The 16,139-nt window shown below is 39.7% G+C and overlaps 2 protein-coding genes across 2 annotated transcripts in view; one reads left to right on the top strand and one right to left on the bottom strand.

Annotated features, from left to right (window-relative positions):
* The first annotated feature begins 582 nt into the window (after window positions 1-582).
* On the top strand, window positions 583-4,072 carry LOC132901847 (uncharacterized). The gene is made up of 4 exons (XM_060944725.1): window positions 583-837; window positions 1,434-1,533; window positions 1,628-3,907; window positions 4,050-4,072. The coding sequence occupies exons 1-4, from the start codon at window positions 583-585 to the stop codon at window positions 4,070-4,072; spliced, it is 2,658 nt and encodes an 885-aa protein (XP_060800708.1).
* Window positions 4,073-6,488: 2,416 nt separating this feature from the next.
* The window catches only part of LOC106131050 (cytoplasmic dynein 2 heavy chain 1), a 55,349-nt gene continuing 45,698 nt past the window's right edge, over window positions 6,489-16,139 (bottom strand). Inside the window, exons 57-72 of the mRNA XM_060944628.1 lie at window positions 15,998-16,098; window positions 15,595-15,751; window positions 15,179-15,330; window positions 14,460-14,635; window positions 14,255-14,364; window positions 13,856-13,987; window positions 13,385-13,543; window positions 12,804-12,959; window positions 12,615-12,731; window positions 12,165-12,357; window positions 11,635-11,753; window positions 11,164-11,304; window positions 10,721-10,819; window positions 10,200-10,344; window positions 8,915-9,038; window positions 6,489-6,614 (exon numbers count right to left, since the gene is read on the bottom strand). Of these exons, the coding sequence (XP_060800611.1) occupies window positions 8,938-9,038; window positions 10,200-10,344; window positions 10,721-10,819; window positions 11,164-11,304; window positions 11,635-11,753; window positions 12,165-12,357; window positions 12,615-12,731; window positions 12,804-12,959; window positions 13,385-13,543; window positions 13,856-13,987; window positions 14,255-14,364; window positions 14,460-14,635; window positions 15,179-15,330; window positions 15,595-15,751; window positions 15,998-16,098 (2,058 nt within the window). The 3' untranslated portion in view covers window positions 6,489-6,614; window positions 8,915-8,937. The remainder of the gene's footprint in view (window positions 6,615-8,914; window positions 9,039-10,199; window positions 10,345-10,720; window positions 10,820-11,163; window positions 11,305-11,634; window positions 11,754-12,164; window positions 12,358-12,614; window positions 12,732-12,803; window positions 12,960-13,384; window positions 13,544-13,855; window positions 13,988-14,254; window positions 14,365-14,459; window positions 14,636-15,178; window positions 15,331-15,594; window positions 15,752-15,997; window positions 16,099-16,139) is intronic.

The following is a 16,139-nucleotide window of genomic DNA, read 5'->3' as shown; positions in this document are numbered from 1 at the left end:
GTGAAGCTAGTGGTGTGGAACCAATCCAAAGAAGATCAGGTGCATGAAGCGCCATCTGTCGGCTAGTACAGTGAAGTGCAGTAAGTGAGCAAGAAAAACTGTAAGTACTTTTAATTGTGTAAAGACTTAGAAAATTTCAAGATAGAAGTAGTGCGACTTGTAAAATTTCATAGTGTAGATTCTGGGACTTAGAATAATTCGGTAAAAAGTGACGAGACGAGGAATCTATGCCCGATTTCATAGCGGTGACAAATAAGTCCAAACACTTAGAAAATTTTGATCAATAAAAAACAACACATAGACAAATTTTGAAAAAATAATTGGTGACATTTATAATTACATCTGTCAATCATGGAGGGCTGTATAAGAGTAATGAAACAATTATTCAGTCAAATAGAAAAGGGAAGAAGCAATTTTAAGAAGGCTCCGAAAGAAAGAATTACTGAATCTTATATTTTGACGCGATTAGAAAGTTTGGAAACAATTATAGATAAATTCTCTGACAAGCATGAATACATTATAGCTACATATGAAGATACTGAAGGTTATATAGAAAGTGACATATACAATATAGGCTATGAAATGTATTTAAGTTATAAAACCGAGTTGAAATCTGCACTGAAAGCCATATCACCGAATGTGTCTACTGCGTCATCGAGTTTGAAAGAGAATTCAGACAAGAATAAAGAATCACTTGTAAGATTACCGAAGATAACTATACCAATTTTCAGTGGCAAGTATTCCGAATGGTCGTCTTTCAAGGATTTGTTTAAGTCACTCATACATAACAACTCTGCACTCGACGACGTTCAGCGACTACATTATCTGAAGACGCAAGTAAGAGGTGAAGCTGAACAGTTAATTAAACACATTCCAATTACGCATGATAACTACAAAAAGTGTTGGGATTTGTTACAAGGTAGATATGATAATAAGAGGTATTTATCAAATTGTATTCTAAAGCGTTTGTTTAACCAAAAGTCCATGAGTTGCGAGTCGGCTCAAAGGTTGAAAGATTTGTTAGATACAACTTCTGATTGTATTCATGAGCTGACTAACTTAGATATTAAAGTCGATACATGGGATGTAATTATAATTTATATTGTAAGTCAGAAATTGGACGCTGATACTAGAAAACAATGGGAAATCCATATTAATAATTGTAGTGTAGATTTACCTTCCTATTGTTTATTCAAAGATTTCATGGAATCACGTTACCGCGCGTTAGAGTTTGTTGAGCCCACTAAAAGTAAGTCTAAGTCATGTCCTAATCATACACAACCTAAAGTCTTGCACACTATTTCAATGTCTACCTGCCCTCATTGTAATGATAATCATAAGATTTATTCATGTAGTAAGTTTATTAGCGAAGAAATCCCTAGCCGTCAGAATATTGTTAAAAATCTTCAACTTTGTTTCAATTGTCTCGGCAGTGGCCACTCAGCGAAAACCTGTCGTGGTTCTACGAGATGTCGGCTCTGCAAGAGAAAGCACCACACACTTCTTCATGGAAACAACTCACCAACAGTAGCGGTAGCTACCGAGCAGGCAGAGACTGAACAAAGTCAACCGGAACCGTCTATTGACATGAACCAGACCACAAGCATTACAAGCCATTTTGTGACAGGAAAGGTTTCAAGCCAAACCTTATTAGCTACAGCCTTGGTAAAGGCTGAGTCAAGAAATGGTTCTCCTCTGATATTAAGAGCTCTGCTGGATCAAGGATCACAAGCATCTTTTATATCGGAAGCAGCCGTACAGTTATTACGGTTGAATAAAGTTGCTGAGAAAATTAGTATTTCAGGATTGGGTGGTGGTCAGAGTGGCTTAACCTCAAAATATGTGGTTAAGGTCACGATTCAGTCACTCTGTGACCCAGCCTTTAGGTTGCAAGTGAAGGCTCACGTCCTTCAAACGGTGACTACAGTGTTACCACAAAGGAAGTTCACTCCACCCAGATGGACTGAACTTGGCCGCATCAGTTTGGCTGATCCGCAGTATAATTCGCCTAATAGAATTGATGTTCTCTTAGGCTCCGAGGTGTATTGCGCTATCCTGAAAAGGGGATTGATTAAAAGTCCTAATGATTTGATTATTGCACAGGATACTTACCTTGGATGGGTGTTGTCGGGTCAGGTTGACGGCTATGATAATGAAAAATCTACATGTCACAACATTATAATGAGCTTTCATATCCAGTTAGAAGAGAATGAACTGATCAAGAAATTTTGGGAGATCGAATCTGAACCTAGTTCAAACAAAAAGATATTAACTCAAGAAGAACAGGATTGTGAAGATCATTTCAAAGCTACAACTTGCAGAGATGAGACTGGTCGTTATGTGGTGGAGTTGCCGTTTCGTCCAAATGTTCGTCGAGACTACGGTGATACAAGGTCCGTCGCTGTGAAACGTTTGTTTGGTCTAGAAAAGAGATTGGATAAGAATAGCACATTAAAGAACAATTATTCTGAGGTCATAGATGAATATTTGAAACTTGGTCATATGGAGATTGTTGATGATGAGTCATCAAATATGAAAGGTAAGGTATGGTTACCACATCATGCGGTTGTTCGTATGGATAGAACAACAACAAAAACCAGAGTGGTTTTTAATGCTGCTGATAGAAGCGCTAATGGATTATCCTTAAATGATACATTAATGGTTGGTCCAACCTTACAAATGGAATTACGCCACTTGATAATGCGTTGGCGTTCTCACCCTATATGTCTCACTGCTGATATCATAAAAATGTATCGACAAGTGAACGTAGCTGCAAAACATACCGATTTTCAGCGGATTGTATGGCGATCTGAAGAGGGTATTATACGTGACTATCGTCTTCTGACTGTCACTTTCGGCACTTCATGCGCTCCTTATTTAGTTGTAAAAGAAATGCAACAAGTAGCTGTAGATAAAGGTCGTAATTTCCCGCACGCGGCAAGTAGAGTTTTATCAGATTTCTACATGTACGGTCTTCTCACTGACGCTGAAGATGAAGAAAAAGTGGTTAAGATTTATAAAAGAATGAATGAATTGCTAAATAAAAGTGGATTTCAATTGCAGAAGTGGACATGTAATAAAATAGGAGTACTAGGTGGTACAGAAACAGATACAGAAAGAGAGTTTAAAGAGGATGATGTTACTAAAATTGTAGGTATTGCTTGGAATCGCCGCACAGATGAGTTTGGTTATAACATCAAGATTTCTTCTGATGCCCCTGCTCCTGAAACAAAACGCAAAGTGATTAGTGAAATCTGTCGACTATATGATCCACTCGGGTGGATAGCTCCGTGCGTTATTATAGCAAAGATCTTCATCCAGAAGCTATGGATTGCTGGACTGGGCTGGGATGATAAATTGCCAGAGGAGCTGATACAAGAGTGGTCACAATATCGCAAGGAATTACCGAAGCTAGAATTATTTCATATTCCGAGATGGGTCCGCAAGAAGAAAAGTGATATCAAAGTGGAGTTACACGGGTTTAGTGACGCTTCTAATGCAGGCTATGCTGCTGTGGTTTATATTCGTTGCGTTACTATGGAAAATGAAGTTTATACTCACCTGGTAACCGCTAAGACGAAAGTAGCACCCATCAAGCAGATATCCATCCCGCGACTTGAGTTGTGCGCTGCTGTTCTAGTTACTAAACTACTTCTGGAAGTATCTGAAACACTGAACATCAATAAGTCAGATATACATGCTTGGACGGACTCTACGATCGTGTTAGCTTGGTTGTCCGACCATCCAAGTCGTTGGAAGACTTTTGTCGCCAACAGGACTTCAGAAATACTTACCTTAATTAATGCTACGCAGTGGTCGTATGTTTCGACAAAGGAAAATCCTGCCGATTGTGCGTCACGTGGTATGTCACCGTCAGAGTTTCTAGAGAACTCGCTGTGGAAGAATGGTACAAGCTGGTTACAAAATAGCAAAATTGATTATGTCAAACCACGTTCTATTTGCACTAAAACAGAGTTAGAGAAGCGTGAACTTAAAGACCATACTACTTGTGTCAAAAACTTTGAAAAAATAGAGGATATTTGTTCTAGATTTTCAAGCTTACGGAAACTAATAAGGGTAATAGCTTATTGCAGGAGATTTCTACATCTAAAAAATACCACTTCTGAAGAATCTAAACACTTACCTTATCTTACAGCCAAGGAGATCCAGGAATCACTTACCTGTTGCATACTTCAGCATCAACGTCGTTGGTTTGCCGATGAAATCAGTATGCTTCTGAAAAATAAAAATGATAGTATGAAAAGTAAATTATCTACATATTAAGGGTTGGAGGAAGAATAGAAAAATCCGACTTACCTGATTGTAGCAATCACCCGTTTATAGTGTCAGGCGAATCACATTTGGCTAAACTCTTGGTAACTGATGCCCATGATAAACCATTTCACGAAGGACAACAGTTAACCTGTAACTATATTCGTACTAAGAATTGCTCTAAAGAGTATCTGTATAGTTTTCTGCAAAGATATAAATGGAAAAATAGGTCGCCACAACTGAGGTCAGGTGACATAGTACTAGTGTGTGAAGATAAATTGCCACCTACCAAATGGTTATACGGCAAGATCGAAGATGTGCATCCTGGTAAAGATAATTTAACAAGAGTAGTTACATTGCGTTAAAAAAATTCTCTTATTCAACGTCCAATTTCAAAACTTTGCCCTTTACCAGTTAATGATGAACATGATTTGTAAATCTAGTTTTTAGAAATTTGTATTTTTACATTTTATGAAGTATATTGTATTGTTTCCTTTCTCAAGTACGTTAAGATGATTATTACTTTTTTGCCAAGTGCTACATAGTGTTTACAGTCCACTACTTAACTTAAAGGTTACTTGATGACTACTTAATGTCTACTTTATGTTAAAAAGAGATAGTTAATTTTGACTTGTAAATCATTTGAACAGCTATTTACTTTTTTGATAGATTTTTGTTTGCTATTGACATGCTTTGTATTAGCCGATGATAGATGCACATACATACATTTAGGATGTTAAATTAAACACGTGTTGTGCAAGTTAAGTTTGCTTTATGTTTTTCAGTTTGTGAAGGACTAAAGGTCCTTGGTGGGCGATATGTCTAATTTTGGGTTTAATATATGTATAAGTTTAGTTTAATTTTATAATAATAGATGGCGTTATCCCGTTTTGAAACGCGATATGGTTTTGTTTTGATACAAACATAAATAGAAAGGTGATTTTTGAATAAATGTCTTCGTTCCGGGAGTCTGAGTTTCATTCAAGCTGCCTTGGCTCGATATACTCTTGTCTAATCCTATTGTCACAGAGATCAAGCTTACGAAGTGTATTTGTATACTGACGGCGTAGCAGGCGGCAGTGTCGCGGCTGAGCGTGGCGTGTATCAAGCGCGTGACGTCGCGTGCCGACACCGCCTCGCTCGCTGACACGGCGCTCCACCAGCCAATGCCCACCTGAGTAATATGAGTTAAATTTATATACATATATATATGTCACGACTTAATGCCTTACGGGGTGGACAGAGCCAACAGTCTCGAACAGACAAAAAAGCCACACCATTAAGTATAGCCCTCTAGCTATGTCGCTAGGATAAAAAATTATACTCAAATGATGATGATATGTCATAAGCTATTCCCGCGTGGAGTAGGGTAACATCGTTGAGTGTGTACTACGTGTTATACGTGCAACAATATTATTACAGGTACTCGTGACGTAGGTTACTTTGTTGCTAACGCAATAGACTACAAGCCTCATTAAGTCCAAAATAAATAACTGATTGTGTTTATAACTTGGGCCAAGTACTCGGCACAGACATAAATTGTAAAGTCTATGATAATGTTCCTTATTGTTAGCTAAGAGTACCTATCGTTTTTTATCAATGATAAGACCATTGTTAATTCAACAATGCAGGTAAAAGCTTCCTTAAAACTTATTCAAGGAAAGGTGTTCAAGTCACGACACGTCACGTTCAAAAGAGAGTTGTAAATGAATATTAAACCTTCACTGTAATTGTGTACAATTCTCTCTCTCAATTGTTTTATTGTTGATTAATAATACCCCCTTAAATATATAATGTCAAAATCTTTATTTTAGTACCTACTCAAACACGTTTAGACAATTTCTAATGCAAGTTTTAAATAAAACCTTTATCGTAAATTAGCACTGATTTTGTTTACATGGTTGAATATTGCTCCCTTAAGTACCTACTTCCCTTACACCATACTTAATCCTGTTTCTTTAAACAAAATAAGGGTATGCGGATAAAAAAAAAAAGTTTTATTGGTAAATATCACAGTCTATTGTTCACTAGGTGGTATATTGCTGTCTTGAGTCTTATTATCTGCTTTTTCAAACATATTATGGGTAGGTAGGTAAACACGTTAAGACAAGTTTTAAGAGTTGTAAATGAATAAAATCTCCACTCTATTCACTGTTGATTAAAACGAGCCCAATCTGCCCAATTAAAAGTTACTCGAGCATGTGAACTTACGTCTTTTATCTGATAATCCTCTTTGATGAGCGGGTTTCCGGACATAAGTTTCTTCCAAAGGGATCTTATAGCGGAAACCGGCGATGGACCACCCGATTTGTTTTTGCTTGTTTCTATGATGTTATCAAACTCTGTAAGCAACAATTACAAATTGTAAGGATCAGTCAAATGAGGGTTTGATATCACTGGTTAAAGAACAAAATCGTTATTTTTTCGTTTAGGTAGCTTAAAATCGTTAACTTTTTGCTAATCGAGAAAAGGATCGTAGAAGCTGTATCATGAAGCGGAATGAACAAAACATTTTTATTATTTTATATATATTACTAGCTTTCCGCCCGCGGCTTCGCCCACGTGTAATTCGGTTATATATAGCGTTTTTTAATGATCTCGAAAGGGCTTTTACTTCCACAGGCTGAAATCTTGTTACAACTGGAATTAAAAATCAAAATATTTGTAGTGTGTAATATGTAGTTTCGCGTATGTCCGCTAGGGGCGCTGCTAAAATTACACGATAAATTAAAATATTTTACGCTACCTAGCTAAATGACGGTAACGAAACCATAGCGCGATCTATCTCGATGCCAACGCCATCTATCGAGCATCGAGACAACTCGTGATAGTTAATAGAAAATAAAATTCGGGTGTTTTATTTATGCATACCGATTACGCCGAGATTTATGGACCGATTTACGTGATTCTTTTTTTGTTCGGTAGAGTATACTTTCAAGTTGGTCCCGTTGTTACCTAGTCAGGATCTGATGATGGTATTCCAGGGAAATCAAGGGCAAACCTCAAATTTACAGGCAATTACGTTTTTGACAATTTCATAGATCTGTTTAAGTATTTGCGTCTGATAGTCATCATCCCATGTGAATGAGCTGATGATGGAAGGTACAACTCCTCAACGGTTAGGAGTTGAAAGAAAATTCTTACGAAGTTATACGTACATGTGAGGCTATTAGGTTGACCTGATAATAAAAAGTAAATCTCATTAACGTTAAGAATTTAGGTGAAAATGGATGCGGACAAATTTCGTAGCTGTTTGTATGGGTAGTGTTAACACAAAATAGGGATTTAAAGGCGTGATGTTATTAATGTTATGCATGTATGTACATAATTATGTATGTTATTATGTATGTTAAAGAGACGACTGAAAGTTGTCATACAAAGTCTTTTTTTTTAAGGATGGGAAATCATCAAATGACCTCTCCCGCTCTGGGTGGAACGGAAGGGAGTGTCAGACTTTTACTGACTAAAACCCACCTCGTTCCTTCAGTTGCCCTTTGCGTTCCGGGGCCACGGTATCTCGTTAGAACTTTCCCGCAGCCCCGGCTCAGTTTATCCCGTTTCCCCCCCTTGGGGGTTGACATTTCAAAAATCCCTTCTTAGTGCTCACTTATGTTACTAAAGGAACCTCTGTTCAAAATCTCAGACTCCTATACCGAGCGGTTTCGGCTGTGCGTTAATAAATCAGTCACCCAATCGCACCCCCTAAATCACGATTGGAGGGTAGTTTGAAAAAACTTATAATGTCAAACATATTTACTTGCCTATGTACGTGTTCATGCCAAGTTTCAAGTTTATAAACCCAAGGAATAAGATTTTTCATAGAAACGTTTTTACCCCTTTTCCCCCCCTTGGGGGTTGAATTTCCAAAAATCCTTTCTTAGTGCTCCCCTACATATCCCAAGGAACCTACATTCCAAATTTCAGCTGTCTACGACCAGTAGTTTCGACTGTGCGTTGTCTGTCAGTCAGTCACTTAGTAACGGAAGAGTTTTATATATATAGATTCCACCGCTTATTCATTTTATCCATATAATTTTTTTTTGCCAAACTGCTTGGCAGTTTCTCGGCAAATTACAAGTCTCGTTCTTTATTTTTGCACAGATATTTCTTACACGAAAATACAAATTTTTACCAACTGCTTTCTGGGCGCTCACCTCCCTGGGAAACTTGCTGCTCATTGGCTATACAACAGCCTGAGGGCACTCTAAATAAGCCACCATGCGGCGGCCAGGGTGCAACACGTTAAAAGCAGCTATAGTATGCCGAGAGGTGCGGCCGCGGTTTCACGAGCACGAGGTATGCCCCGGGCTGGTTTCCCCGCTATCACGCCATTACATGCAATACACTTCCACCCTGGAGCATACGATGTGCTCTTGCGACTCCACTCTGGCCGGCCGGCCAAGGCAAGCCAGTGGGGATAGTGTCACTGTATGTATGTGTGTGTATAGCGCATGTCTGTGTGTTCCCCAGGAGGTAGGGTCCGTGGTGTCGCCACTCACCAACGGCTTCGCCACAAGCCGCCCCGCGGAGACTGACTTGCACTGGGAAGGAAACCCTACTACAGAGAGCGATGGGGTCGTCACGTCCCGACGCCTATAAAAACTCAACACACTCGACATTGTGTAAAGTAAATGTTAAAAACCTTTCAGTCCCGTAATGATGTCGTTAGCGGCGCTTCTCTCCCAGGCGAGGCGGCAGTTGGCCGGCAAGCCCAGCAACTGCGGAGTATCCATGTCTGGCAGCCCTTCGAATGCTGGCACATAAGCCTGTTTAATAATTAAATAAATTAATTATTCTTCTATAGAGAGTTTCTTACGATTACACTTTGCATCCATCATTACGTCAGTGCTTCTAAATAACAAGGCTTTATCATCGTGACATTCGTATCTATTTTAGCAAGTAACTATATGTTCGTAAGTAATACTAAACCAGTTTAATGGTCACCGAGCGACTACGGATCATTGTAACATAATTCGAAACGTATTATGCAACGCGAAAGTTTAAAATCTGTCTTATTAAACCAAATTTCGGTATGAGCATTTAAGAAATTACACGTTTTTAGGCGCCTACAACCCGCGATTATATATTACATGCTAAATTTAAGGAATGCCAAATGTTAGAGCCGAGGGATGTATTTATTATAGTTTTGACCTTCCCATCTGTATCTTATCCTAAGGAGTATCATTAACTGTATGAACAAAGCACAACGCACGCGCAGGTTATCAGGCAACGGCAGTCTCAGATCACAGCCTCTGGGTCGCCAATCGTGTGCGAACGCCGCGTCCGCCATGCAGGCGCGCAGCAGCGCGGCCAGCAGCGCGCGGTCGGCGCGGGCGGCGCGCGCGGCGTACAGCGCGCCCACGAGCGCGCGCGCGCAGCCGCGCCGCCCGCAGCCGCGCGCCGCCGCCGCGCCCGCCTGCAGCTCGCCCCACTCCCACGCGTACCACTGGCTCCAACCTGAACCACATTAATGGAAGACGCTCGAACGTTGTATTTGATATGCATGTACAATTTTCTTCCTCCATCTGGTGTTCATATCCTTACCTCTCTGGAAAGGAGCGCTTAGTACATTTTTTGACCATGATCCTGGGTTGGGTGAGGTGGATTTTTCGGCAACCTTTGTAGGAGAACCTCACTCGTAATAGCTCATGAGAGTTTAAACATTTGGACGTTTGTCCAGTTACATGAATGTACTGGTTTCGTCACCGTTAAAGTATCGGTTGTCATGAAGTGTGTCAGGAGAGTCAACCATAAACAGTTTGGCAAATCACAGTACAGTATAAAGTACTGTTGTAGAAATTCCAATGATTTGCCGTTTAATAGAAACTTTGCAGTTTCGGGCAGAAATACCACATACCGATCATATTAGGTACTTTAAAAATCTAATGCAATTGTACTATAAGTACATATAGTTTCACAATATGGACCTTGCGGTATATAGGCGCGCCGCTCCTGCGCCAGCGCATGGAACAGCGCCAGGCACGCGTGCATGCGCACGAGCTCCGGCTCGGCCGAGTACTCGCCCCACGCCGACAGCGTGCTCAGGACGTTCGGCTTTACTCCTTCCGGCGCCTGACAATATACATCTGTTTATAGGTATGCTAAAAAAACAAAACTAACTAGGATGTTATATTTTAGGGAAAAAATAAACTGTTTTTAATGCGATGTCATGTCATTTGACCATCATTTACCTATATTACTATACATATGAACAAATTTCATATAAATAAGTTAGCTACAAAGAAAAATTCGATCCGTTTATTATATGGATTTATAACTGACCGACATGATAATTTAGGAAAATAAATCATTGTCCGACTTGATCTGACTGCAGTTCAAAACCTCAGAGGCAACTTGAGGCAAGCAGTTTAGTAAAACGCCAGCCAGGCTATAAAGTACATAATATATTATGTATAGACGTAGGACGAAATTCACAAAAAAATCTTACTTCCAAAATGACATTGATACAAGCATTAGACAATGCTGCTGGTACTTCGCGATCTTCGGATATAATCCAGAGACGAAAATCTTCACTAAAATCTTCAGGCTGAAACAAAGATAATTTTGCACTTATCGGATTAAATGTAATCATAGAAAATTTGCCAAAAAACTTTATTTACACGCACTCTACAATCGTTATCAAATGTGCGGCCATAATTTTAGAAATTACTTTCATGAAGCTCGTTAACACTAACAAGCTTTTGAAAAACGTAAATGCAGTGTGAAGACCACGTTTCTTCGGTAGTTGATTGAATTTGGCGTCAATGAGGCGTACTAAGTGTACTTAAGCAAAAACGTCATGATTCGTAAATCTTCATCGGCTAATTAATGTTAGTGCGCAGCCGCTAAGCTAAGCTGTTTTGTTTGTGAGTTCTAAATAAAATATATTACCGGAGCCGCCAGCACTTCCAGCACGAACTGTTGCAGTTCGAGGCAGAGCGGCGAGGCGCCGGCCAGCACGCCGAGCGCGCCGCCGCGCCGGCACGACTCCACGCCCGCCCACCACGCCGCGCGACCTTCCGATATGCCCACCTGGGAACGTTTACATCCTACTGCCAATTACTTGTACATTACCTATGATTCAATATGTATTAAATTCATATATGAGAAAAAAAACTGGCAAGTGCTAGTCGGACTCGCGCACGAAGGTTTCCGTGCCATCATCACGTTTGTTACTGAAATAATAAACTTATTAATGTTTCATATTCCCGTTTCTGTTTGTTTATTAAAATCGACCCAAAGCATTGAACAGCTTTTATCACGGTTTATGAGATACAGACAGAGGAAGCTCAGAAATAGGGTCCCGTTTTTACCTTTTAGGTACGGAAACCTAAAACAACAGTGATTGTTCACAATACGTACACATAATGTGAGCGGGATCGTGTCCGCCGCCACGGCACCCAGCGCCAGCACGACGCGGCGGCCGCGGGCGGCGCGCGCGGCCAGCGACAGCGCGTCGCGTGACCGCAACACTACGCCGCCTGGACACATAAATAAATAAAATGTTGATGTTAATGTCACTGAACAGAAGAAAACCAAGGTAGGTTTCATTAAAATAATCGTTACAGTTTATTAAACAAAACTTACAGTTAAGCGAGCACACTGGTTTTTTATTATGTTCAAATAAAATCAGTATTCTATCATTGAGCCAAACAGCTAAATGTGGCCTATCAGACTTTTCTAGATTTTTGGCAATGTCTATCCCGCAAGGGATATAAACGTGATTATAAGTATGTATGTAAAATTAGTATCAATATCGCCATTCAACATATTGTTACATTCAGCATTAAAAAGTCCCAGTTGAACGAGCGAAGAAAACTTCCCGCTTTCAAGAAGCCGTTCATCTATGTGTTCTGAAGAAATCAGTATGACATAATTTAAGATATAGTTACCCAGATAGTGTTCGACAAGAGCCACAATAGCCCTATACCGTGAGTCAGGCCGCAGTGCCGAGACGGCTAACACACTCTCCAATGGAGACAGTCCCAGTCGAGCGAGCAAAGACAATTCTCCGCTTTCCAGAAATCGCTCCCACATAGTTTTGTCCTCGAGGTGTAACTTATTAAACAGATCTTCACTTGTGACCTGTGAAAATTTAACTTATTTTTCACCAGCCCCACGAGGTTGGTTGTATCAAAAAGTATAAAGTTAATTCATCTACAATAAATTCTATTCCGATCGCTTAAGGCGGTAGAGTGGACTGTGTTAAGCTTCATCATTTTAATATACTATCAGTTTAAGAAAACTAAAGTTACATTTGTTGTTCATAGATCTATGATCGATAGGTATAGCTACCCAAGAAATATAAAATTAATCAAATACAAATACAAACATAAACATACTTTGATTTGAGCAACGTTTTTAGCACATTCATCAGGGATCCACGAAAAACTTTTTACAATACTCCTGATATCTTGGTCATCAGTAACAGTGGTGTTGCCCAAAAACAACTGCCACAGCTGTAATAAATAAACTTTATTTAGAGAAACAGCTATGGAGAAAAAAATGAGAGAAAATACTAAAAAAAATACCTTTTCTGGGAAATCTTCTTCATAAACCTCCTTCAGCAAATACAGAACAACCGTATATTTTTCTTTCTTGTGTAGAGCAAGTAGAACTCTCTCGATGATTCTTTTTGTAAAGTATTTGACCACTTCTTCGCTGTTAATATCTTGAGAGTCTTTTGACTGTGAACAAACAGAGTAATCATTGTCGAAGCACTACACATTTCGAAATAATTTGGCTATTTTTGCACACGCTTTTTCACTATTCTATGATGTACATTAACATGATTCATCCTTACAGCGAATATAAAGTTAAAAATTGCAAGACTCGAAAGCGCCGTGTGGCTGGTGGGTTTAGTAATGGAACTTTTAAGCATGTGGCTCCGATTATAAATGCTTTTTGATTGTTGTCGTTAAAAGCATAATGGTCTGAACTACCGCAGAGTATCTATATAGGACTGTATAGTTGTAAGCGGCCACCTTTACAACGAATGTGTTTCGCTCGTTCTTGTTGGTCGTGTCTGGACTATTTGATGAACGTCAATGCCGATTTTCAAGAGCCAAATGAACGTAGGTGTCAGGCTTTATGTAGCTGACAGTATACTAACTTGAGCGTGTCGCAGAGCGGCCGTGTAGTGGGCGCGTACGGGCTGCATGGGCAGCGCCAGCAGCGGGCGCGCGCGTGCCAGGCGCCGCACCGCCAGCGCCAGCGTCGCGCAGCGCGCCGCGCTCGCCGTGTAGCGAGCGGCCGCCGCCGAGCTTGCTCGCTGGGAAATATAGGTACATATCTCACGTCACCATCAACGTTGCAAACGCCAGAATGTTTTCTGAAACTTTTAAAATTTTAAAGATGTTCGTGATCTATTGTAACAGCAATAGGCCACAAACATCTTTAAAAGTAATCCTCAGTTAGAGCAAGCCGCGTTCATTGCATTTATTTGAAATATTACATACAGTTCTTATTAATCAATTTATGGTACCTCGTGTCCCGCCACACGACGAAAACACCCTGATTCCGGCTTACAATTCTACAAATAATATATTAAAAACCAGCCTTATTAATTTTAAATAGTGCTGACCTCTAACTCTGCTGCTTCTTGAAGCGCCTCTCTAATGGTAGCAGCGGTTGCACGAGTTTGATTCAAAGATTCTAGAAGGTTCACGTCGTGCAATATATCGCTCTTTGTTGACAGTTCACGCAATAAGTTTTCCTACACAAAAAGAGGATAAATTAAGGTAAAAAGTACAAAAATGTAATGAAGGGATTAAAAATACTTCCTTTATGGTGCATAATATTTTGAGAAAGAACTTGAAGGTCGATGAAGGTGATAATCAGAAAAACCGGATAAGAGTAGCGCCGCTTTTCACTTGCTTATAATTTAAGCGGTTTTGAACATTTTCCGAATTAATACTGAAAGTGACAAAAATGCAAATTTGAAAATTGATAAAATTGTAAAGCAAAATTTTTTTACACGTACCTGCAATTCGTGCTGTTGTTTCTGTAGTGTAGCTTTTTGTATTTTCAACTCTTTGGATTTCTCATTCACTTCCGGATTCTGTTGTTGTAACGCATGATGTACCAAAAGATCTGGTAATAATTATCCAAATATTAGAGTTGGAATCACGAATCACCTATAATTAATAAGTCTAAATCAGATATGTCTGCATAGATTATACAAAAACCTGTAAGAGGATCTAATCTTGCTGCGAAGTTAACAGTGGAGATGTGCGCCATCAGTGATGGCGGCAACACAGGCGGCTGTTCACACTGCAGCACGAGCCGCGCCCCGCTCAGCAGCGCGGGCGACCACGCGGCGTGGGCGCTCCGCACCGACTGCACCACCAGCGGACGGTTCAGTCTGAAATATCAGAGATATTATCCGCGAACGTTTTCTTACTATATTGTATTGCTTAATTCTAAGATAATTGTTACTTTCGCAATAGATTCATTTTGAACAATTTATCCATGTATTTAAAATAGAAACGTTTTTATGAGAGGGATCTCAACCTAAAACATTTCAATTCTCGCATTACTTTCTTACCTGTTGGCGGCAAAAGCTCGGGGTCAACTTATCAGCGCATATAAGTGGGACTTTAGAGGTACATATCGTAAAGGTTTTGACAAAATTTTAACTTCGTCCCACATTAGAAGTATTTGTGCACTATGACAAATTTAATTTAAACATCTGAAGGCCCTTGACGTGAAGCTGTGAAGCGGGGCGCCGGGGAGACCGAAGCGGCAGGACGTTACATGGTGTAAGGAATTATGACTCTCCTAAAAGTAGTTCCTTATATGACCATCAATTTTAAATGTCCTAACCAATGTGACAATACTTCACAATGCAGCAGTACGTTTCACGCGGGATCCATCGAATTCCATTTATAATAGACTTAAGTCTAACCTTAGCGCGTACTGAACAGCAGTGTGTATATTATGCGCGTCTTGGGACACTATCTCGCCATTCGAGCCCAGGGTACGTTGCAACCAAGCCAGTGCATCGCCGTCCGGATCCACCAGTAACGGAGTCAATCCGCACGATGGTTGCTCTAACGCCTGCAGAAATAAAACATCGTGTTCTATATTTAAACCAAAATTATAAAGGTAATCTGCAAGACATAATTTAGCGTCCACGAAAATTTGCTGGAAATAGCAATTGTTCTATTTTTAAGAAACGATAAGCGCTAATTGATATTGGCCCAAACTAGTTTCTGCTCAAACTTTATAATATTATCTACAATTTGTTTTTCATATTTGCGTGTTCCCAGTTTGTCTATCATCTTTTTATGCCTTGGAAGTTTATTTGAAGAGTATACGTACTTGTGTTATAACCACCGCATTTTTTATCGCCGTCTCATCAGCGGGCAAACCGTCAGCTTCCCATTTCAATTGCATCTCTACCGTTGACAGGAAATTGATTACAGAGAACGATGTATCGTCGAAACCTATTAGGGAACTCCATTTCTTGATATAGTCCCTACAATAGAGGGATACAATATAAATTGCTAGTTTGATCAAGCATATGCTTACAATTTTGTTGTCATCAGTTAAGTATGACAAAATGTGTGCGAATACTCTGCTGTTAAAAAGAACAAAGCCTTTTGTGTATAATTAGCTGTTTAATTGACGAAACATTTTTAAGACACTGAACTCAAATTTGTTAAAAAAAATACTTTGATGTTTCGGAGAAAAGATATAATAATGACCATGAAACAAAATATACCTTGCTTGAGGCTCAGTCAGGTGCGGCAGATATACAAGATAGCCGGCGGCAAGTAACGATCTCAGATTTAGTTCTGTAATTTCCTTCGAAATATGTTCCAACTGAAAATATAAATTGTGGTTCAGTACTTACTGATAGAATG

The sequence above is a fragment of the Amyelois transitella genome, chromosome 6 (genome assembly GCF_032362555.1).
Source record: "Amyelois transitella isolate CPQ chromosome 6, ilAmyTran1.1, whole genome shotgun sequence".
Classification (NCBI taxonomy): Eukaryota; Metazoa; Arthropoda; class Insecta; order Lepidoptera; family Pyralidae; genus Amyelois; species Amyelois transitella.
Note: the sequence above shows the minus strand (reverse complement) of the source record. Positions and strands in the feature narration are given on the sequence as shown.

Coding starts and splice junctions, on each gene's coding strand:
- LOC132901847 (XM_060944725.1), top strand. CDS start 583: ATGTATTTAAGTTATAAAACCGAGTTGAAATCTGCACTGAAAGCCATA. Junction 1,534..1,627: donor ACAACTCACCAACAGTAGCG/GTAGCTACCGAG, acceptor ATTTTGTGACAG/GAAAGGTTTCAAGCCAAACC. Junction 3,908..4,049: donor GAACTCGCTGTGGAAGAATG/GTACAAGCTGGT, acceptor TATTTGTTCTAG/ATTTTCAAGCTTACGGAAAC.